The following is a 23,960-nucleotide window of genomic DNA, read 5'->3' on the forward strand; positions in this document are numbered from 1 at the left end:
TAAACTAATTCAGCATGATGGAGAACACAAGATCCACACCCAAAAATCAGTAATGTTTTGATACACTAACAATGAACAATCTGAAGAAGAAATCAAGAAAAGAATTCCATTTACAATAGCAACTAAAAGAATCAAATATCTAGGAACAAATCTAACCAAGAATGTAAAGGACTTATACACAGAAATTACAAAACATTACTAAAAGAAATCAGAGAAGACCTAAATAAGTGGAAGGATATTCCATATTCAAGGATTAGAAAACTAAATACTGTTAAGATGTCAATTCTACCCAAAGCGATTTCAGATTCAAGACAAACCCAGTAAAAATTCCAATAGCATTAACAAAAAATTCCAACAGCCTTTTTTGAAGAAATGGGGAAGCCAATTATCAAATATTTTGGAAGGTTAAGTGGTTCCAAATAGCCAAAACCATTTTGAAAAAGAAGAACAAAGTTGGAGGACTCTCACTTTTCAATTTTAAACCTTATTACAAATGTACAGTAATCAAAATAGTATGGTACTGACACATGGACAGCTATGTAGACTAATGGAACTGAAATGAGATTTCAGAAATAAACTCTCACATGTATGGTCACTTGATTTTTGACAAGGGTGCCAAGTGCACTCAATTAGGAAAGAATCGTCACTTCAACAAGTGGTGCTGGGAGAACTGGATATCCATATGCAAAAAGAATGAAGAGTGACCCCAACCTCACATCATTACAAAGCTTATCTCAAGATGGATCAAAGGGGAAGTGGATGTGGCTCAAGCAGCTGGGTGCCTGCCTGCCACATGGAAGGTCCTGGCTTCAGTTCCCAGTGCCTCCTAAAGAAGATGAGCAAAACAGAGAGCTGATGCAGCAGCTGGCGTGGTGATCTGATGCAACAAGATGACACAATATGATGCAGCGATATAATGCAACAAAGAGATACAGCAAGGAAACATTTTACAATGAGAGACACAACGACAAAAAACAGGGAGCAGAGGTGGCTCAAGTGATTGGGTGCCTCCTTCCCACATGAGAGGTCCCAGGTTTGGTTCCTAGTGCCTCCTGAAAAAAAAAAGAAGACTAACAGAAAGCAGACAGTGAGTGTAAACACTGGTGTGTGTCGGGGAGGGTAAATAAAATACAATCTTTTAAAAAAAAGATGGATCAAAGTCCTGAATATAAGAACCAAGACTGAAATTTCTAGAAGAAAACAGAGAAGCATCTTCAGGACTTTATCTTAGCAATGTTTACTTAGACGTTAAAGTAGAAACATGAGCAACAAAAGAAAAAATAGATAAATGGAACTTCATCAAAATTAAAAAGTTTAGTGTATCAAAGAACTTCATCATGAATGTAAAAAGACAACCTATAAAATGGGAGAAAATATTTGGAAACTACATATCTGTTAAGAGTTTAACATTCAGAATATATAAAGAAATACTACAACTCCCAACAAAAAGACAACATAATTAAGAAATGGGCTAAAGATGTGAATAGGCATTTCTCTAGAGAAGACATACAAATGTCCCAGAAACATATGAAAAGAAGTTCAATATCATTAGCCATTAGGGAAATGCAAATCAAAACCACAATGAAATACAATTTCATGCCCACTAGAATGGCTACTATTAAAAAATGAAAAATAACAAGTGTTGGAGAGAATGTGGAGAAATAGGAACTTTTTCATTGTTAGTAATGAAATGAAATATAAATGTAAATGTAAAATGGTGCAGCTGCTGTGGAAAAAATTTGGTGGTTCCTCAGAAAGTTAAGTATAAAATTATATGACCCAGCAATCCCCTTTCCTTGAAGCCAGCCCCAAGGTCTGGTGTGAGCTCTGCAGTGACAAGCAGCCCAGACAGGGACCTGCAGCAGTGGCTCTTGTATGAGTAGGAGACCCCAGTCCTCAAGCACCTTGCTTTTCCTTCCCCAACCCCAGCTCCCTGTCTAAGCAGAGAGTTGGACACAGTTGCAGGCAAACACCTTTATTCTGATGAGTCCCCAGTTCCTCAGGGCAGGGAGAAAGAAGTCGGATGGGGTCAGTGCTGCAGGGATTGCAGGAATTCCAGCCTGGAGTCTGGCAGGGAGAAAGATGCTTCCTCTGGCTGTGGATGGAGATGGACTACCAGAGGTGGTCACTTGGTCTCTACCTCAAAACTTATCTCTGAATCCAGAAGGGAGGGAAGTCGTACTCCGGCTGGGGGATGAAACCCTGGGATCTGCTCTTGCTCTTGGATCTGGTCTCTGAGGCGCTGGATTTCTAGGCGCTGCATTTCGATAATTCTTCCAGTTTCTTCTTCCTCATTTAGTCTCACAGTGGGAGCGATGCCAGACATGTCCCTGCTGGGCCCTGTGAAGAAAAGAGCAGGACTAATGGGGACCTGTTCACCGGATTGCTGCAAAGCTTCTCTGAAGCCAACCTATCCTTCATCCCTCCCTGGCCCCCTTAAGCATTTATTCCACATCTACGATGGAACTGACAATAGGGATACAGAGATGAGATGTTTCACTGTCTAGCAGAGAGATGGAGAAATGAATACCTACTTCAGTGGGATAAGGTTAATGCTGAGCCTGGCCACAGCCCAGCGCCTCTCCTGAGCCTGTCAGTCCAACTGCTTGCTCTCAGGCCCTCTGCAGTAGAGTGTGCTAATTCTCCCATTCCCCATATCCCCAGGCAGACCGGCACTCTTGTGATAACCAGGGTTGGTTTCCAAGCCCCCAGTCCTCTTCCTCTGCATGTAAAACTCTTGGTCCTGGAGACCTCTCTATCCCTCCTTGTGTGGCTACTCTGTCGTGTTCCTTGAAGATTCCACCCAGATCCTCTGTCGTCCTCCCTGTCTCAATGTCGATGGCTCATCTGATTCCCTGGACTCACAATGCAGAACTCTCAGCATTAATGGCTGTGGTGGTTTGAAGCTATATGTAGCCCCCTCCCCCCAAACGTATTTTTATTTTTTTAAAAAGATTTATTTATTTATTTAATTCCCCCTCTCCCCCGGTTGTCTGTTCTCTGTGTCTGTTTGCTGCGTCTTGTTTCTTTGTCCGCTTCTGTTGTCATCAGCGTCAGCGGTATGGGAAGTGTGGGCGGTGCATTCCTGGGCAGGCTGCACTTTCTTTCGCGCTGGGCGGTTCTCCTTACAGGGCGCACTCCTTGCGCGTGGGGCTCCCCTACGCGGGGGACACCCCTGCGTGGCAGGGCACTCCTTGCGCGCATCAGCACTGCGCGTGGGCCAGCTCCACACGGGTCAAGGAGGCCCAGGGTTTGAACCACGGACCTCCCATGTGGTAGACGGAGTCCCTAACCACTGGGCCAAGTTTGTTTCCCCGAAACGTATTTTTAAATCTAATCTATTCCTGTGGCTGTAAATCCATTGTAAATAGGACCTTTTGATGAGGCTACTTCAGTTAAGGTATAACCTACCTCATTCAGGATGAATCTTAAACCTATTACAGAGTCCTTTATAAACGGAATGAGGTGGGGGGGGTAGGGGAGAGAGAGACAGATGGGGAGGGAGGGAGGGGGAGAGGGAGGGAGAGGGAGAGAGAGAGAGAGAGAGAGAGAGAGAGAGAGAGAGAGAGAGAGAGAGAGAGAGAGAGAGAGAGAGAGAGAGAGAGAGAGAGAGAACCGCAGTAGCGAGAAGCTGAAAGCAACCCAGAAGAGAAGGAAGAGACCAACAGATGCTTCCATGTGGTAGAGGAGCCAAGGATTGCCAGCAGCCAGTCTTTGGGAAAAGAAACCATTGCCTAGATTCACTCCTTCTCTATCCAGATAGACCCACAGTGAGTTTCTTCCACCATTTTCTTATAGCACCCACAGATTTCTAGTTCCCTTGTCTTTCTGTCCCATGTACCCTACCCAGCTCAAAGCTGAGATAATCCAACCATTCCACATCTACATTTCCACATCTGGGCTGCTGTGCACTAGTGAAAAAAGTAACTTATGGGATTCAAATTCACGGTCTTCAACCCAAGCTGAACATTATGTCCATAGTCAGCAAACTATCTCATTCCCCACAGTGGTTCTGAACTTTAACTTCTATACTACTTCCTCTCCCCCATTCTTACAGATGACTTTGCCACTGGCCTTCACACATAGCTACTCACCTAGTCACCATCTGGCTTCCCAGGGGGACCCAACCTGTATTTGTTTTTTTTAAGGTGGTACCAGGTATTGAACCCAGCACCTTTACGTGGGAAGCAGGTGCTCAACCACTTGAGCTACATTCGCTCCCCTGCACCTGTATTTTTTTTTTAATCCCCCTCCCTTTGCAGCTTGCTTACTGTCTGCTATCTGTGTCCATTTGCTGTACGTTGTGTGTCTGTACTTACTTTTTATTTACCGTCCCACCCCCCCGCGGCTTGTTTGTCTGCTCTCTGTGTCCATTCACTGTGTACTCTTCTGTGTTTTTTTACTTGTCTCCCTTTTTTGTTGAGTCACCTTACTGAGTTGGCTCTCTGCAGCGCTTGTGTGGTGCTTGTGGGCTGGGGGCTCTCTGTGGCATGTGGGCGAGCCTGCCTTTACAAGTGGGCCCTGGGATATGAACCCAGGGCCTCCCATATGGTAAGTGGGAGCCAAACTGATTGAGTCACAGCTGCTTCCCTGGACCTGTACTTTTAAGGTTACAGTCCTGGAGGTACCCAGTGGCATAAGCCTGGCAATTTTCCAGCACTTGGAATTCTTCCTCTCTATCCAGTTCAATGTGGATGGAGGACCTCTGTGCTGCCACCAGCAGGACTGGCCACACCCTTGTCTCTTAGCCCCAGTGCTTCTCCAGGTGTTATATATAGATCTTGATGTAGATTTGTAGCTTTAAGGCCCTTTAGGCTGCCCAATTACAGAGTGATCAAATGACCTCAGAGGCTGAGCAGTGGGCTGTACTGCCCAGTAAGGCTCTTTACCCACAGGCAAGAGAGGAGGAGATCAGAGATTGCAGAGCTGTAGGGCAGCACAGAGGTGGCAAAGAGCCACTGGCTGGCGAGGGGGCCTCCGGGAGCAGTTGTCTCCTGGAACATGCCTGGCCTGGGGGACACTGCCCTATCAATGTTCCCAGGGGTGCTCCTCTAACCCAATCTATCTCCTGGTAACCTATATTCTAGATTCTAACTCTATGAGCTTGCTTACTTATAATTAGTTCATAACAGTGGGCTTATACAATATTTGTCCTTTTGTGTCTGGCTGATTTCAATCAACATTAAGTCCTCAAGGTTCATCCATGTTGTTGCAGCATCGGGACTTCATTCCTTCTTACAACTGAATAATATTCCATCATATGTATATATCACATTTTGTTTATCTATTCATCAGTTGATGGACACTTGTGTTGCTTCCATCTTTTGGCAATTTCTGAATAATGCTGCTATGAATATTGGTGTACAAATGCCTGTTTGTGTCCCTACTTTCAGTTCTTTTGTGTATATAAGTGGCTGCACCATTTTACATTCCCACCAGCAGTGAATGAGTGATCCTATTTCTCCACATCCTCTCAAACACTTGTAGTTTTCTGTTTTTTAAAATAGTAGGTTGTGAAATGATATATTGTGGTTTTGATTTGCATTGCTCTGATAGCCAGTGCTGTTGAGCATCCTTTCTTGTTTTTCAGGCATTTGTATGCCATCTTTGGAGAAATGTTTATGCAAGTCTTTTCTCTATTTTTAAATTGGGTTGTTAGTCTCTTTATTGCTGAGTTATAGGATTTCTTTATATATTCTGGATTTTAAAACTCTATTGCATATGTGGTTTCCAAATATTTTCTCCCATTGAGAAGGCTGCCTTTTCATTTTCTTGACAAAGTCCTTTGATGCACAAAAGTTTATTTTTTAAAGGAAGTTTCAGGGATTGAATCCAGGACTTCATGCATGGGAAGTAGACACTCAACCACTGAGCTACATTCACTCCCCAATGAGAGTTGGGTTTTATTTTTTCTGTTTGTTTTTAGGAAGTACTGGGGATTGAACCTAGGAACTCATACATGGGAAGCAGGCTCTCAACCACTTAAGCTACATCCACTCCCCCACAAAAGTTTTTAATTTTGAGGAGGTCCCATTTATCTATTTTTCTTTCATTGCTTGTGCTTTGATGTAAAGTGTAAGAAATCACTGCCTACTACAAGACATTAAAGATACTTTCCTACATTTTCTTCTAGGAATTTTATAGTTCTGGCTCTTATATTTAGGTTTTTGACCTACTTTGAGTTAATTTTTGTACAGGGTATGAAATAGGGGTCCTCTTTCATTCTTTTGGATATGGATATCCAGTTCTCCCAGCACCATTTGTTGAAGAGAATATTCTGCTTAGTTTAGTGTATTGGCAGCCTTGTTGAATATCAATTGGCCATAGGTGTGCAGGTACATTTCTGAACTCTCAGTTTGATTTCATTGTTCGATATATCTATCTTTATGCCAGTTCCATGCTGTTTTGACCACTGTAGCATTGTAATATGCTTTAAAGTCAGGGAGTGTGAGTCCTCCAACTTTGTTCTTCATTTTCAAGATGTTTTTGGCTATTTGGGGTTCCTTACCTTTCCAAATAAATTTGATAATTGGTGTTTCCATTTCTGCAAGGAAGGCTGGGCGGCGGACTTGGCCCAGTGGTTAGGGCATCCGTCTACCACATGGGAGGTCCGCGGTTCAAACCCTGGGCCTCCTTGACCAATATGCAGCTGGCCCATGTGCAGTGCTGATGCACCCAAGGAGTGCTGTGCCACACAGGAGTGTCCCGGGGTAGGGGAGCCCCATGTGCAAGGAGTGTGCCCCGTAAGGAGAGCCGCCCAGTGCGAAAGAAAGTGCAGCCTGCCCAGGAATGGCGCCACACACAGGGAGAGCTGACGCAACAAAAAGAAACACAGATTCCTGGGCTGCTGACAACAACAGAAGCAGACAAAGAAGATGCAGCAAATAGACACAGAGAACAGACAACCAGGGTGGGGGGAAAGGGGAAAGAAATAATTAAAATAAATAAATCTTTAAAAAAAAAAAAGGAAGGCTGTCAGAATTTTCATTGGGATTGTGTTGAATTTGTAAATCAATTTGTGTAAAGATGACATCTTTAATGATATTTAGTCTTCCAATCCATGAGCACTAGAATGCCCTTCCATTCATTTAGGTCATTGTTGATTCTTTTTTTTTTTTTTTTAATATATTTTTTATTTAGTTTTAAAAGATAGATAGATCACACATCTTTGATTCTTACAGCAATGTTTTGTAGTTTTTTGTGTTTAAGTCCTTTACATCCTTGGTTAAATTTATTTCTAGATCTTTGATCCTTTTAGTTGCTATTGTAAATGGAATTCTTATCTTGATTTCTTCTGCAGATTGTTCATTATTATATATTGTATAGAAATATATTATATATATTGTATAGAAACACTACTGATTTCTGGGTATGGATCTTGTATCTTGCCACGCTGCTGAACTCATTTATTAGCTCTAGTAGCTTTGTGGTAGAATTTTTGGGATGTTCTCTATATAAAACAATGTGGCCTGTAAAGAGAAAAAATACTTTTTCCTTTCCAATTTAGATGCCTCTTATTTCCTTTTCTTGCCTTACTACTCTGGTTAGAACTTCCATCACATTCCTGAGTAGCAGTGGTGACAGTGAGCATCCTTGACTTGTTCCAGATCTTAGAGGGAAAACATTGAGTCTTTCACCGTTGAGTATGATGTTAGCTGTCGGGTTTTCATATATGCCCTTTATCATGTTGAGAAAATTTCTTTCTATTCCTATCTTTCAAAGTGTTTTTGTCAAGAAAGAATGCTGGATTTCATCAAATGCCTTTTCTGCATCAATTGAGATGATCATGTAGTTTTTCCCCTTTCATTTGTTAATGTGGTGTATTACATTAATCTTTTTCTTGTGTTGAACCACCTTTGCATATCTGGTATAAAACCCACTTGATCACGGTCTGTAATTTTTTAATGTGCTGTTGGATTCAATTGACAAGTATTTTGTTGAGGATTTTTAAATCCTTAAAGAAATTGGTCTGTAATTTTCTTTTCTTGTAGTATCTTTATCTGGCTTTGGTATTAGGGTGATGTGGCGTCATAACATGAGTTAGGTAGTGTTTCATCCTCTTCAATTGTTTTGAAGACTGAGCAGGCTTAGTATTAATTCTTCTTGGAATGACTGGTAGACTTCATCTGTGAAGCCATCTGGTCCTGGGCTTTTCTTTCTTGGGAGGTTTTTGATGAGTGATTCAATCTCTTTACTTGAAATTGGTCTGTTGAAGTCTTCTATTTCTTCTTGAGTCAGTGTAGGTTGCTCTGCTTTTCTACGAATTTGTCCATTTCATCTAAGTTACCTTATTTGCTGGTATACAGTTGTTCATAGTTACCTCTTATGATCCTTTTTACTTCTGTGGAGTCAGTAGTAATGACTGCCCTCTCATTTCTGATTTTATTTGCATTTTCTCTCTTTTTCCTTTGTCAGTCTAGCTAAAGGTTTCTCAATCTCATTGATTTTCTAAAAAAAAACCAACTTTTGGTTTTATTAATTCTCTTTTTTTTTTTTTATTCTCAATTTCAGCTCTAATCTTAGTTATTTCCTTCTTCTTGCTTTGGGATTAATTTGCTGTTCTTTTTTCTAGTTCCTCTAGGTGTGCAGTTAAGTCTTTGATTTTAGCTCTTTTACTTTTTCAAATGTAAACTTATTGGGCTATAAATTTCAGCACCGACTTTGCTGCATCGCCTAAGTTTTGATACATTGTGTTCTCATTTTCATTTTCCTCAAGATATTTACTGATTTCTCTTGCAATTTTTTTTCTTTGACTCACTGATTGTTTAAGAGTATGTTGTTTATCCTCAATGTATTTGTGAATTTTGCAGTTCTCAACCTGTTACTTATTTCCAGCCTCATTCCAATATGGTCAGAGAAAGTGATTTATATAATAACAACCTTTTAAAATTTATTGAGACTAGTTTTGTGACCCAACATGTGGTCTATGCTGGAGAAAGATCCATGTGTACTTGAGAAGAATGTATGTCCTGCTGTTTTGAGGTGCAGTATTCTGTATATGTCTGTTACATCTAGATCATTTATTGTATTATTGAAGTTCCCTATTTCCTATTGACCCTCTCTCTAGGTGTTTGTATTAGTCAGCCAAAGGGGTATTGAATTTTATGAAAGGTATTTATTTGGGGCAGAAGCTTACAGTTACCAGGTCAAAAAGCGTAAGTTATTTCCCTCATCAAAGTCTACAGCCACATGTTGGGGCAGGATGGCTGCCAATGTCTGCCAAGAGTTCAGGCTCCTTGGATTCTTTTCTTCCTGGGGCTTCATTTCTCTCTGAGCTCAGCAGCTGTGCTTGCTCCACAAGGCCAGCTGTGGACTATCAGGCAAATGGCTCAGTCTCTCTCCAGTGGGCTTCTGCTGTGTGTAAGGAGCCATCTCTATTCCTCTGTATTCTCCTGTGTGTTCACTTCCTGGGCTCCAGCCCAAAACTCCAACCTCCCTTCTCTGTGGTGCAGTTTTTCTGTGAGTCCCCACCTCCTTGGTCCTACTGACATGGCCCAATCAAAGCCTTAATCATTATTTAATCAAGTAAAAGTAAAACCTCTGAATCCAATACAGTCTAATATGCCCAGAGGAAAAGACTAGTTTACAAACATAATCCAATATTTCTTTTTGGAATTCATCAATAATATCAAACTGCTACAATGTTCTCTCTATTGATGAGAGTGGTGTATTGAAGTCTCCAATTATTACTGTAGAGTGTTTATTTCTCCTTTCAGTTTTGCCAGTGTTTGCCTCATGCATTTTGGGGCACAGATTGTTTAATGGTGTGTTGTTTAATCTCCATATATTTATGAATTTTCCCTTATTCTGCCTATTTTTTTAAAAATATTTATTTATTATTATTTTTAATTACATTAAAAAATATATATGAGGTCCCATTCAACCCCACCGCCCCCGCCCCCCACTCCCCCCACAGCAACACTCTCTCCCATCATCGTGATACATCCATTGCACCTGGTAAGTTCATCTCTGAGCATCACTGCACCCCATAGTCAATGGTCCACATCATAGCCCAGACTCTCTCACGTTCCATCCAGTGGGCCCTGGGGGGATCTACAGTGTCCCGTAATTGTCCGTGAAGCACTATCCAGGACAACTCCACGTCCCGAAAACGCCTCCACATCTCATCTCTTCCTCCCGTTCCCCACACCCAGCAGCCCCCATGGCTACCATTCCCACACCCATTCCACATTTTCTCTGTGGACATTGGATTGGTTGTGTCCATTGCACACCTATGTCAAGTGAGGGCTTAGATTCCACATGGGTACTGGATGCACTCTTCCCGCTTCTAGTTGTAGACACTCTAGGCTCCATGTTGTGGTGGTTGACCTTCTTCAACTCCATGTTAGCTGAGTGGAGTAAGTCCAATAAGTCAAAGTGTAGGAGCTGAAGTCTGTTGAGGCTCTGGGCCTGGGTGTCATATTATCAGTCCAGAGATTCAAATCCCCTACATATATCTTAAACCCAGCACCAACTACAATTCCAATAAAGTAGCATGCAAGTCTTGTGAAAAGAGATCCCCTCTGAGTCCATTTCCATCACGCAGAAACACCAGCTCCAAAGAAGGGCCATCTTTGAACCCCTTCTGCCATGACCATAGAACCCGTGGGTCTCTTTATCCCTCAAAAGAACCAATACCTGGGGTTGTATCTACCTTATCTGTCTCTTAGACTCTGTTCAGTTGTACATAGGGGTATTCCTTCTGACAACCTCCAGACTCTTTTTTAGAGACTCACAGCCTTATAATCTCATTTCTCCTTTCCTTTTCCCCCTTACATTAGGTCAAACCGCTTCCCGAAGTCATGTTATTATATGTAGACAGGTATATTCTGCTGTTCCGCATTGAATCTTTAATTCAAGGTCATTTTCTAGTTGCTTCTTCAGCTGGTATGTGGTAGTGATCCCTCGGTGCCAGGGAGGCTCATCCCCGGGTGTCGTGTCCCACGCTGGGGGGAATGCATCACATCTACACGCTGAGTTTGGCTGTGAGAGTGGCCACATTTGAGTAACATGAAGGCTGTCAGGAGGAAACCCCCAGGCACAATGCTGCTCTAGGCCTTGTTCTTATTGCAGGTGCATAGGCTCAAAAGTGTAGCCATTAGTATCAAGAGCCCACTGTTGGGCCCTCCTTCCTTCCTGGTTCTTGCTGTTGCACCTGGAGGATTGCCGCTGCTCTCCCAGGGCCCACAACAGTGACCCCCCGGCCAGGAGCCCAGTAACCCCCCAGCTGTTGTTTTTAATTGTTTCCACTATGAGTATATATAGACATTACCATATACCCTGGGCATATGCCCTGTAAAACTCCCTGTCAACCATATATATCCTGTCAATAACACCCCATATCAGTATTCCTCCGCTGTCATTGTTGAACCACTCTGTGATCCAAAACTTCCCGTAAAGTGAATCCCAACATAATGTCAGCTTCAGAAGAGTCTTAGATCACCAAAATTCATATATACAATATACAGTATTTCCCCAGATCCACCATAAAACCTTTTCCCTTCCACAGCAATAATCTTTTAACTTATTCATATCATATTTCCTGAAACTGATGTACAGATTCCGAAACTATAGTTTTCAAACAAGGTAACATTTGTGCTTACTATGTGGTCCATACTTTAGGTTGTACAGTTTTCTAAATTTTTTAGTTATCCTATGTTTTGTCTTATGGTTTTCATTATTAGTCTGTCGTCCCCTATATGTTTTTGGTGTAATATTAGCTGTTTTATATTCATCCTCGTGTACTCTCACATATATTCTGCCTATTTTTTATTTCCAGCTTTATTCCATTATGAACAGAGAAATTGCTTTGTGTAATTTTGATCTTTTAAAATTTATTGAGATCTGCTTAGTGACCCAACATATGGTCTATACTGGAGAAAGATCCATGAGCTCTTGGGAATACTGTATATCTTGTTTTTTTGGGGTGCAATGTTCTGTATAGGTCTATTAGGTTTAGTTCATTACATTATTCAATTTCTCTGTTTCTTTATTGATCTGCTGCCCAGATGATCTATTCAATGATAACAATGGTATATTGAAGTCTCCAACTATTACTATAGAGATGTCTATTTCTCCCTTCAGTTTTGCCACGTTTTGCCTCCTATAATTTGGGCATCCTGGTTAGGTGCATATACATTTATGATTGTTATTTCCTCCTGTTGAATTGCCCTTTTTATTAGTATATAATAACCTTCCTTGTCTCTAATAACAGCTTTGCTTTTAAAGTCTATTTCATCCGCTATAAATAAAGCTACTTCAGCTTTTTTTTTGGGTTAATACATGCATGGTGCATGGAATATCTTTTTCTAGCCTTTCAGTTTCAAGCTATTTGTATCCTCGGGTCTAAGGTGAGTCTCTTGTAAACAGCATGAAGATGGCTTATATTTCCTTATCCATTCTACTAGTCTGTGTCTTTTGATTGGTGAGTTTATCCATTAATGTTCAATGTTATTACAGTAAAGGCAGTTCTTACTTCACCCGTTTTGATCTTTGGGTTTTATCTGTCATACCTTCTTTTTTTTATTTTTTAATTTTTTAGAAACTTTATCTCCCCCCCCCCCCTTGTTTGCACCTGTTGTCTGTTCTCTGTGCGTCTTCTTTTTTTTAGGAAGCACTGGGAACCAAACCCAGGACCTCCCATGTGGGAGGGAGGCACCCAATCACTTGAGCCACCTCTGCTCCCTGTCATGAATTCTTTTCATCACATTTTAAAAACATTTTTGGTAACTTTTAGTGATATAATCTTCATTTCTAGACTCTCTTCCAAGCCTCTCTCTTCTGCCTTTCCTTTTTAGGCTGTATCACTCTCTTTCATATTTCCTACAAAGCCAGTTTCTTCATTACAAACTCTCCCACTTTCTGTTTATCTGTGAATATTCTAAACTCACCCTCATTTTTGAAAGACAGTCTTGCCAGATATTTGGCTGGCAGTTGCCAGTTGCCCTCTTTCAGTATCTTGAATATATCATACCACTGCCTTCTTGCCTCCATGATTTCTGATAAGAAAATGGCATGTGTACTTATTGCGGATCCCTTGTAACTGATGAATTGCTTTTCTCCTGCTGTTTTCAGAATTCTCTATCATTGGCATGATGCTCTGATTAGTATGTATCTCTGAGGAGGTTTAATAGGATTTATTGTATTTGGAGTAGGCTGCACTTCTTGGATATGTATGTCTTCCAAAAGAGTCAGGAAATTTTTGGCCATTATTTCCTAAAATTTCCTTTCTGCCCCCTTACCCTTCCCTTCTTCTTCTGGGAAACCCATGATGCATAATTGTGGGCTTCATGCTGTAATTTAAATCCCTGAGACACTGTCCAATTTTTTTTCATTCTTTTCTCTATCTGTTCTTCTGTCTGTAAGATTTCAATTGTCCTGTTTTCTAGTCCATTGATTCTTTTTTCTGCCTGCTCAAATCTGCAGTTGTATGACTTCAGTGTATTTTTAATCTCTCTTTTTAAAAAAGATTTATTTTTTATTTATTTCTCCCCCTGCCCATTGTCTGCTCTTTGTGTCCATTCACTCTGTGTTCTGTGTCTGCTTGTATTCTTGTCAGTGGCACCGGGAATCTGTGTCTCTTTTTGTTGCATCATCTTGCTGCATCAGCTCTCCATGTGTGCGATGCCACTCCTGGGCAGGCTGCACTTTTTTTGCATGGGGCGGCTCTCCTTATGCGGCACACTCCTTGCATGGGGGCACCCCTGCATGGCATGGCACTCCTTGTGCTCATCAGCACTGTGCGTGGGACAGCTCACCACACGGGTCAGGAGACCCTAGGTTTGAACCCTGGACCTCCCATGTGGTAGGCGGATGCTCTATCAGTTGAGCCAAATCTGCTTCCCTTTTAATCTCTTCTATTGTGCCTTTCATCCCCATAATTTTCATATTTTTCCTTTTTTAACTTTATTTTGTACATTTAATAATTGAAAATTAAACAAAAAATAAAAAGAAAACAGTTGAATAAAAACATACATTTCTCAGTTAAATGTCCTGGATACATATAAAAAATTTTTTTGAATCATAATAGATGTTACACAATATATTTCGTTCATAGTAATACAATCATAATCATAGTATTTGCCCTTTTGTGTCTGGCTGCTTTGCTCAACATAATGTTCTCCAGGTTCATCCATGTTGTGATTTGTTTCAAGGCTTTATTTCTTCTTTTTTTTTTAAACCTCTTTTTTTAAAAAAAAGATTGATTTATTTATTTCCCTCTCCTTCCCCCGCCTTGCCCCAGTTGTCTGTTCTCTGTGTCTGTATGCTGTGTGCTCTTCTTTGCCCTCTTCTGTTGCTGTCAGAGGCATGGGAATCTGTGTCTCTTTTTGCTGTGTCATCTTGCTGTGTCAGCTCTCTGTGTGCATGGTGCCATTTCTGGGCAGGCTGCACTTTCTTTCGGGCTGGGCGGCTCTCCTTACGGGGCGCACTCCTTGCTCGTGGGGCTCCCCTACGCGGGGGACACCCCTGTGTGGCACGGCACTCCTTGTGTGTATCAGCACTGCACGTGGGCCAGCTCACATGGGTCAAGGAGACCCAGGGTTTGAACCGTGGACCTTCCATGTGGTAGACGGATGCCCTAACCACTGGGCCAAGTCTGCTTCCCCATTTCTTCTTAAAGCTGCATAATATTCCACCAGGTGAATACACCACAATTTGTTTATCCATTCATTAGTTGATGGACACCTGAGTTGTTTCCAACTTTTGGCAATTGTGAATAATGCCACTATGAACATTGGTGTGCAGATGTCAGTTCACATCACTGTTCTCAGTTCTTCTGGGTATATACCCAGTAGTGGTATTGCAGGGTCACGTAGCAAGTCTATATTCAGCTTCTTTAGGAACTGCCAAACAGTCCTCCACAGTGGCTGTACCATTCTGTATTCCCACCAACAGTGAATAAGTGTTCCTATCTCTCTACATGCTTGTAGTTCTCTGTCTTTTTAATAGTGGCCATTCTGACAGGTATGAAATGATATCTCGTAGTTTTTTTTTAAAGATTAATTTATTTGTTTCTTCCCACCCTCTCATTGTTTGCATTTGCTGTGTCTGTTTGTTGTGTTGCTGGTCTTCTTTTTTTTAGGAGGTACAAAAAAACTGAACCTGGGACCTCCCATGTGGGAGGGAGGTGCCCAATCACTTGAGCCACCTCTGCTCCCCGCTTTGTTGCATCTCTCATTGTGGTTTTTTTTTTTGGGGGGGGGGATTGTTTCCAATTTTAAAAAACACATTTTAAAATATATTTTTTCTATATATATCTATATATATATATATATTCCCCCCCCCCCAAGTCAGTATTTCCCATCCATAACAGTGCCTGGGACCCATGAAGGAAGCACACACCAGCTCCAAAGTGCTGTGGGGAGGAAATCAGAAAGGATGCCAAAACTCTCTTTGACAGCTTCCCAAGGCTGTGCTTTCCTGGCCTGTCTAGCAAATTCAGCCCTTTAGCTAACTCTCTCCTGCAGCTTTGAGGAAGTGCTGCATCTTTAAATCTCCACCACCTCTGCCCCTGTGCAGGGCAGGGTTGAAACAATGGCTGCTGCTGCCTTTGTTCAGGGTGGGCTGAAACAACAGCTGAAGGCCGGAATCCAGCAATCCAAATTCACTAATTAAAAGCCATGATCAGTAATTGGCCATTCTCCCCCCACAAATCTTCTTAGAGAAGAAGATTTTTATGTCCCTTACTATCACCAGCAAGCTAGCCAAGGACTGGACCCCACGGTGTCCCACCATGATAGTGGGGGATGGGTGCCAGCAGCTGCCATACAGAGAGGGCAACTCATTGTTCTTTACCATAGTTTATCAGTTTCTTTCTCCCATTCTTTGCTGGATGTTGTACAATTATTCTGCCCTCAAGAGCCCCAGAACAGTTGTTTCAGGCAGTTTCTGCCTGTTTAATTGCTGTTTTGTTGGAAGGAATGAGTCCTGGATCTCCCTACTCAGTCATCTTTCCCCATTATTTCTTCTTGCATTCATGCTTTCCTTTAGAATTGTTTTTCTTCTCCCTGAAATATATTCTTTAGAAATTCCTTTAATGAGCGTTTATTGGTGACAAATTCTTTGTTTTTGTCAGAATTTTTTTCTTTGGACACATTTTTAGAAGATAGTTTCATTAATTATATAACTCAAGGGGTCAATTATTACCTCTCAGTACTTTGAAGGTATTGGTTCACTATTTCTGGGTTACACTGTTGCTGTCGAGAAGTCAGAAGTTAGTTGAATTGTTATTCCTTTGTATACAACCTATCTGTTCTCTCTGGCTGCTTTTAACATCTTCTCTTTGTCTTTGGAGTCCTGCAGTTTGGATGTGGGTTTTTAAAAAAAAATTTACACTACTTAGTATCCATTGGGTTTCTTGGATCTGTTGATTGGCATCTTTCATCAACTCTGAAAAACCCTCAACTATTCTTTATTTTTTTTTCTTTTATCTTTTTTTGTTTTTGTTTTTGTCAACTATTCTAAACTGCGATGTTGCCTCTACTCATTTTCTTTCTTTCTGTAACTTCAATTAGATGTGAGTTGAATTATCCCATTATATTCTCTTTGTATTTTCCTATATATTTGACCCTTAAGGCTGCAATCTGGGTAATTTCTCCAATCTTTTATTTTATAAATTCTCCCTTCAGATATGTCTATTTATTGTTCAGACTGTTCATTTAGTTTATTCTTTCTATTATTAATGTTTTCCATTTCTAGAAGTTTTAATTGGTTCTTTTAAAAATCTGCCCGTTTAATTTTAGATGACTTATTGTATTGTCTTATTTTCAAGTCCTCCTTTTATTTCTTTATTCATATTAAATATTCTTATTTTAATAATTCTATCCATTGTCATTGTGGTTTTACTCTGTAGCTTGTTATTTTTGTTGTGCTTCACTCACAGTGTTTTATTTCCTCATGTATTTTAGTGATTTTTGATTTGTGAGGTCATTTCTTTGGAACATTATCTATAGGAATTCTTTAAAACTCAGGTTTAAAATATACTTTCCAGAGAGGATATGCATTTGCTTGTACTAGGGACCTGGGACACTACTGGCTTGGGGAAATTTTAAACTAAAGGTTCAGCTAGGATTGTTTTGAGCCACAAATTTAGTGTGAATTATCGACTTAAACCTGTCTGAATATGGGTTTTGGGTAGGAATTCTCAGGGAGAAATCTTATCTCTTGTGTTTCCTTTCCTTCATCTAGAGCCAAGGCTAACACATACTTATCCCAAACACCTTTCTCTGCAACACACATCTCCCCCACTTAGTTCACCTATAATTTCCTAGTTCATTCTGGATTGCTTTGACTTATTCATTTATTTATTTTAGATATGCTTGCAATAGCAAGCTGGAAGGCAAGCATGCTTTTCCTAATGATGTATTTTCTTAATTTAATTACTATTATTTATCAAAGTTATACATGCCCATCGTTTAAAGAGTCAGATAGCCATATCGGGCTTATAAATAACAATCATTTCCCATTCCACTCTCCCTCAATTTCCCACTCCTCTAAGGCAATAATTTCAGGTACGTGGCTGTGGCTCAATTGATTGAGCTACTGTCCACCATATGGGAGGCTCTGGGTTCGCGTCCTGGGGCCTCCTTGTGGAGGTAAGCTGGCCCACCTCCATGCCCGTGGAGAGCTGGCACAGCAAAGGACACAACAAAAGGGAGACAAGCAGACACAGAAGAACACACAGTGAATGGACGTAGAGAGCAGACAGCAAGCAAGCCATGGGGGTGGTGGGGAGGGATAAAGAAATAAATAATAAAATAAATAAATCTTTTAAAAAAAGTCAATAATTTCAATTATTTTAGCTAATTCTGTTGCATAGTCTGATTAACATATTTATATTGGTTCTTTGGTTTAAAAGTTTTAGGCATTATCTATTCAGTTTCCACTGTGAAACATGAAGATTTAGCTTTCCTTCAGCCTCCCATCCCCCATTGATGAGTACTTCCCATCCTTCCATCTCTCCATTCTTGATTGGCTCAATAGGTGGAATACATTATTATCATTTATAAAACTGCTGGTCACAGCTGAGCCATGTAGTATATAATGATTATTTTTCCTTTTCTGTACAATACTTTGTTTTCCCTGGAATTAACAGTTATTTTGTTTTTCCATTTGCCTAATTTTATATGCATTTATCATTAATCCAGTCCCAACTGTGGTAGGTGTATACATGTTCTCTCAATAGCTATTAGATATTCTATCAGTTTCATCTTCTCCAAGTGCCTTCTGACTGGTTGCTTCCTAGTCCTGTGGTAAAGCTCTTATCTGGGGGTCTCCTTTCTCAATCATCTCAGGGATTCCTTTGATTCTCTGTTGTTTGAGTGTCCTGTGTCTTCAATCCCATGCCTTCTTTCTTGGTTACTCCCTTGCTTTGGTGAAGAACATCCATTAGTAGCTTCCTGAGAAAAGGTGAATGAGAGGTACATTTGCTGAGACCCCTGCACACCTCAAAATGTCTTAATTCTTTTTTTTTAAAGATTTTTTTATTTATTTCTCTCCCCTCTGCTGTGCCCCCGCCCCATTGTCTGCTCTCTGTGTGCATTCGTTGTGTGTTCTTCTGTGTCCGCTTGCATTTTTGTCAGTGGCACAGGGAATCTGTGTCTCTTCTAGTTGCATCATCTTGCTGCATCAGCTCTCTGTGTGTGTAGTGCCACTCCTGGGCAGGCTGCACTTTTTTCACATGGGGCGACTCTCTTTGCAGGGTGCACTCCTTGTGCGTCGGGCTCCCCTACACAGGGGACACCCCTGAGTGGCATGGTTCTCCTTGAACACATCAGCACTGTGCGTGGGCCAGCTCACCACATGGGTCAGGAGGCCCTGGGTTTGAACCCTGGACCTCCTATATGGTAGGCAGATGCTCTATCAGTTGAGTCAAATCCACTTCCTAAAATGTCTTAATTCTACGCTCACACTTGATTGACTGGGTTTAGAATTCTGGTTGGAAATCTCTTTCCCTTGGAAGAATAAAGGGATTTCTCTGTTCTCTTTTAGGTTCCAACTACTGTTGAGAAATCCAATGCAATTTGGATTGTTGATCCTTCATGTGAAACCTTCGTCTACCCCAACTTTGGAAATTTAGAGGATTTTTTCTTTGTACTCTGGTATTCTGAAATTTCATTATGTTGGAACTCTGGTGTGGGTCTATTTTCAGCCATTGCACTGTATAACAGATGGATCTAACAGCTTAAACAGATTGTCCTTCCTGTTTTTAGCTCTATCATACTTCCAGAGACCTGTTAATTCCTAAGCCTTTTGAGGGTTTTATGGTATACATTAAGTTTCTTCTTGGTTCCCTACTTCTGGCTTAGGATTCAGGTTTCTTTGGTCTATGAAGTGATTTAGCACTCATTCATTCAATTTCCAGTTTCTAAAATCTTGTGGCTATGATTTCCTTTTGTGTTCTCTTTGTTCTTATGGTTTATTTATACCATTTTAGTAGGTTTTCAATTAGCCATCTTTAATCAAAAGTTCTTTGGATATGGTTTTAATAATTGAAAAAGAAGTAGATATATCTATTAGCTCTGTTAGTTAATTGCTGTCTGAATAAAAACTTAATATAAATGCTGCTAAAACTAAAATAGTGGCTTAGGGGTGACAGCCTCTCAGGTTCAGATAAAGAATTTTTAAAAACCAACTGAATCAGTCAATTTCTTAGATAACTTGGGGATGTATATTTTGAGTTAACTTGTTTTGGTGGGCCCATGCTCAAAAGCAGAGGTCAGATTTAGGTTCTACCATGACCAAGGCAGCTAATTGGTAATATCTGTCTTCAACTGTTTCAAATGAAATCTTCCTTGAGTAAAACTAGCTCACACAAATGATATGATGTTTGGTTTTCCTTAAAATAATTAGAGTAGGGGTAGGGATAAGTAGGTGGGGTGGGTACTGATGAAGCAATAATGACAGAAGTTGATAACTGTTGGAACTGAGGAATGGATTCATGGACACTCATACTTTTCTATTTTTACATATGTTTGGAAATTTCTGTAAGAGTAACAGGAAGAACCTGGCTAAACCAAACAGCATCCTGAGAAGGTCTTGACTGAATATTTGCTAGGGAGTTTAAGCAGATTTGAAAGTTATTTTTTAGAGATGTTTTGCAATTGTTCACAGATACATCTGTGTTGCACCTCCAAGAGAAGATGGCTTCATCTCCAAGACAGGTATTTCAATCTTCATAACATGTCATACTCTCACATTAGTTTTTAAAACCTACTATTGTCACTTCAGGTACTACTCCAAGGGTTTACTCTTGTCTCAACTTCTTCTCAACTCTAACCAAAAAGACATATGAGACAACAAATATATACATACATATACACATACCTAAAACTGATAATATCTTCTATAACCATAGTATAAGAGAAAATTTATAATTGAAAGACCCAATCCACAGCCATGGATTGTTTCAGTTCATCAAGTTCTCTATAAACTTTATTCTTGAATGTAAACCACCAGAAAACAATATATTTGAATTTTCCATAGAAGTGCTATATACTCATGATTTTTATTGACTGCGCAGATAAGAAATGGACACCTGAAGAGTAATTTGCTATTGTCTGAAAGCTAGCAACTAAAGACTGTCCATTATGTTATTCAATATTCCTTTTGTAAAAATTCATGTGATAAGTTTCTCATAGAATTTAGTGCCAGGAAAAGGTTTGTTTCTCCAGAATAAACTTCCTTTTATCATACAACGAGAACTGTGTAACCTATCATATTTCTTTATTTCCCTCTTTGTCTTGGTTGTCAGAAATTATTAGAGGAATTTTAGGATATAATTGTAGTAACTAACTTATTTAATATTTCTTACGTAGTTTCCTCTTCCCCTTTAAGTAGTTTCTTATTTTTCTTTTTATCTTTCTTTTAATTTTACAGGCCTATAATCCCTTATACACAACTCTAAAATGCAAAAAAGTTCTAAAAATGGAAAGCTTTTTAAACTACAAAGCTTAGTGTGAACAGTCATATGTTCCACTACAGAAACACGTGTTTGACTTCATGGCATTGCCTAAGGGGATGTTATGTAATATACTGTGTGTGTGTGTGTGTGTGTGTGTAGTATACCTTTTCTAAAATCTGAGAAATTCTACATTCTGAATTATTGCTAACCTCAAGGGTTTTGGATAAGGAATTGTGGACCTGTGAGAGTTTGACTACAGTAATGTTCTTCCAGATCTTTGGAGTGAAGGCATGTGGCATGGAGAGGTTTTCAGAAGGCCATGGGGTAGATGTGACCTGAGGAGGAAGCCTTAGAAAAGGCAGCCTTGGAAGCCAGAGGGAAACATTGCTCCTGACTGCCATATAACTCCTAATCCCAATGCCCAATCGCCCCTGGAGTCTTGTGACATTACCCATCTCTGGAATATCTTGTGGACGAGTTTTCTTGGACAGCTTCAGGGCTGCATCAAGGTCATAAACTTGGGAGCGGGTAAATTTAAGCTCCCTACGGAGCTCATTAATCTCCTTGATCAGGGAGACATTTTCCTGCAGAAAAGAAGGAAGACATAGTGAGTTTGGACTAGTGAACTATGGGTATAGGTCCTGCCTTGGGGCTATGGGTGTGGGGAATGGGTGGAGTTGGGCTTGGACCCATATTATCTCCCTTGTTCCTCTGTTCTGGCATGAGTCTTTTTAAAATTCTTTTTTTGGGGCATGAGTCTTTATCTCAGCTCAGGACTCAGCCTCTTAAGGGATAAGCTAACTCACCTTCAGGTGGACTCTGGTAAATTAAGATATAGACAGCATGCATGCACCAGTCCCATTCATCCATGCTCTTTCTATCATAAATGGCCATAATAGCAACAATATCAATTTTCCAAGTGCCTTATATGAATTGAATGCATTTATGTATCATACTAATCCTATGGATAGGCGAATATTACAATCCCGATTTTACAGAGGAAACTGAGGCACAGAGAGGTTATGCAATTTGCACAAGGTCTCACAGATAGCAAGTGCTAGAGCTGGGACTCCATGGCTAAAAGTCTGAATGCAGAGCTCTGAGGTCTTAAGAACTGTGCTATACTGTTTTAAAATTAATTGGTTGAACCTACAGTTATAGCATACCTACTAAGTCCTTGGGATGCAGGCGTAAGTAAGACATGGTTCCTAGTCTCAGTGGCATGCAGTTTGGTGAGGAACAGAAAAGCTGATGAAATTTATATCTGAGAAGCTCACTTATCTTTTTGTGTTTGACAAATATTCATTCATCTATCCAATATATATTTCTTGAGTACCTCTTATGTGCCAGGTACTGTGCTGACCCTGGGGTACTGAGCAAGTAAGACCTGGCCCCTGAATTTGAGGAGCTTATGTTTTTGGGGACTTTCTGGGCATAGTTAGCATGATGGCCATCTCGTTATGATGGAGGAGTAAGGTGCAGAGGAAAGGTGCTTAGTCCTGCCTGAATGGCCAGGATGGATTTCTAGGAACTCACCCTTGGGCTGAGGCTTGAAGGAGTTATCAAACAGAAATTAAAGGGCATTCTAGTCAACACAAACAGTAGAAGCAAAGGCACAGAAGTATGACACAACTAACGGGGCGTGGTGGGAATGAGGACTTGAGCAGTTCTCTATCACTGGAACACAAACAGAAGAGGAGATAGAGGGGATGAGGATGAAGAGCTTGCTGGAGGTCAGTGGTGGGCACTTTGTACTCTGGGACCAAGCAGTCTCTTCTCTCTTCTTTCCCCGCATCTCAAGCCACTGCCTTCCATTTCATACTTAACACAAGGGCACCAGGGTGGTAAATGGAGAGGTTCCTGTCACCATGGGCCCAGAGAGACTGGCCGCTTTGCTTGCAGAACCCACAACCTTAGTAGGGCCTCTCATATGACCATCCATCCATCTGTGCAAACAAATCCCTGAGGATCTTGTTAAGTGCAGCTTCTGATTCAGTAGGTTGGGGGCTGAGATTCTGCATTTCTAACAAGCGGTAAAGCAGCTGCTCGTTCTCCAGCCAGACCATACTTAGAGTAGCAAGGCCCTTGAAGGAGCAAACACAGGCCAAATCTATATAAAACTAGCCTGTGACAGCAACAGACCACAAGACTTCCAGGTGAGAGGCTACCTTAGGAGTGGTGAATGTGGAGTCAGAGCTCAGGGAATAGGACCCCAGGCACTCTTCTCACTAAGACTTGGAGGCAGTTCTCTGCTATGGGGATATGCCTATGCTCCGGCTGGGGCTGGAGCTGAGACAACAGACAGCTTCTTTCCCTCCAGACCCTCTATTTAAGCATTGATCTACACCTTCGGATTTTAAGTATGTCACTTAATTTTAGTATTCTTCATTAAAAAAAAATTCTCCCAGGAAACGGATGTAGCTCAAGCAATTGGGCTTCCGCCTACCACATGGAAGGTCCTGGGTTTGGTTTCTGGTGTCTCCTAAAGAGAAGACGAGCAGACAGAGACAGCACACAGTGAATGGACAGTGACAAGACAGTGACCAGACAGTGACCACAAACAAGGGGGGGCGGGGTATAAAGAAATAAAATTAATCTTAAAAAAAATTTCTCTCTATTTTGGACAAAATGCCCAGGCTAGGGTTTATGCTTGTTTTTCTAGAAGTCAGTAGGTTTTCTCCATCTGGTTTTACTCTTTTAACCAATGTGGGGTTGGATGGGATCAATTTCCCACATTTCCTTTCCAAATGCTATGCATATTTGTCCTTTCTCCAGTAAAACTCCCAAGTTTCCTCCTCTGGCATTTCTCCATGCTGACTTTATATCATGGCATGACCAATTCAATACATAGTTTTAGGCTCTAAGACCTTGGCCACTACCCTACATGTAAGAGGTGCTCAGTAAATATTTGTGAAACAGAAAGGCAAATGAATAACTAATACAGTCAATACCAAGTTGAATAGGGCAAGATTCTTATCAATAAGGAAGTTACAAACAAGCGCTGGGTAAAGATGGGATAAGGGAAGACAGAACAGAAGGGAAGGTTGTAGGAGAGCCA

General features: G+C 40.8%; 1 protein-coding gene across 4 annotated transcripts in view; it reads right to left on the reverse strand.

Moving 5' to 3' along the window:
* Positions 1 to 1,218: 1,218 nt before the first annotated feature.
* CFAP57 (cilia and flagella associated protein 57) overlaps positions 1,219 to 23,960 on the reverse strand; it is a 104,039-nt gene continuing 81,297 nt past the window's right edge. For all 4 annotated transcript variants that reach the window (XM_071217510.1, XM_004484439.3, XM_058303773.2 and 1 more), the window contains 2 exons: positions 21,354 to 21,486; positions 1,219 to 2,340 (listed from right to left, as the gene is read on the reverse strand). In XM_071217510.1, the coding sequence (XP_071073611.1) occupies positions 2,126 to 2,340; positions 21,354 to 21,486 (348 nt within the window). In that variant the 3' untranslated portion in view covers positions 1,219 to 2,125. The remainder of the gene's footprint in view (positions 2,341 to 21,353; positions 21,487 to 23,960) is intronic.

Source organism: Dasypus novemcinctus, chromosome 9 (assembly GCF_030445035.2).
Source record: "Dasypus novemcinctus isolate mDasNov1 chromosome 9, mDasNov1.1.hap2, whole genome shotgun sequence".
Taxonomy (NCBI): Eukaryota; Metazoa; Chordata; class Mammalia; order Cingulata; family Dasypodidae; genus Dasypus; species Dasypus novemcinctus.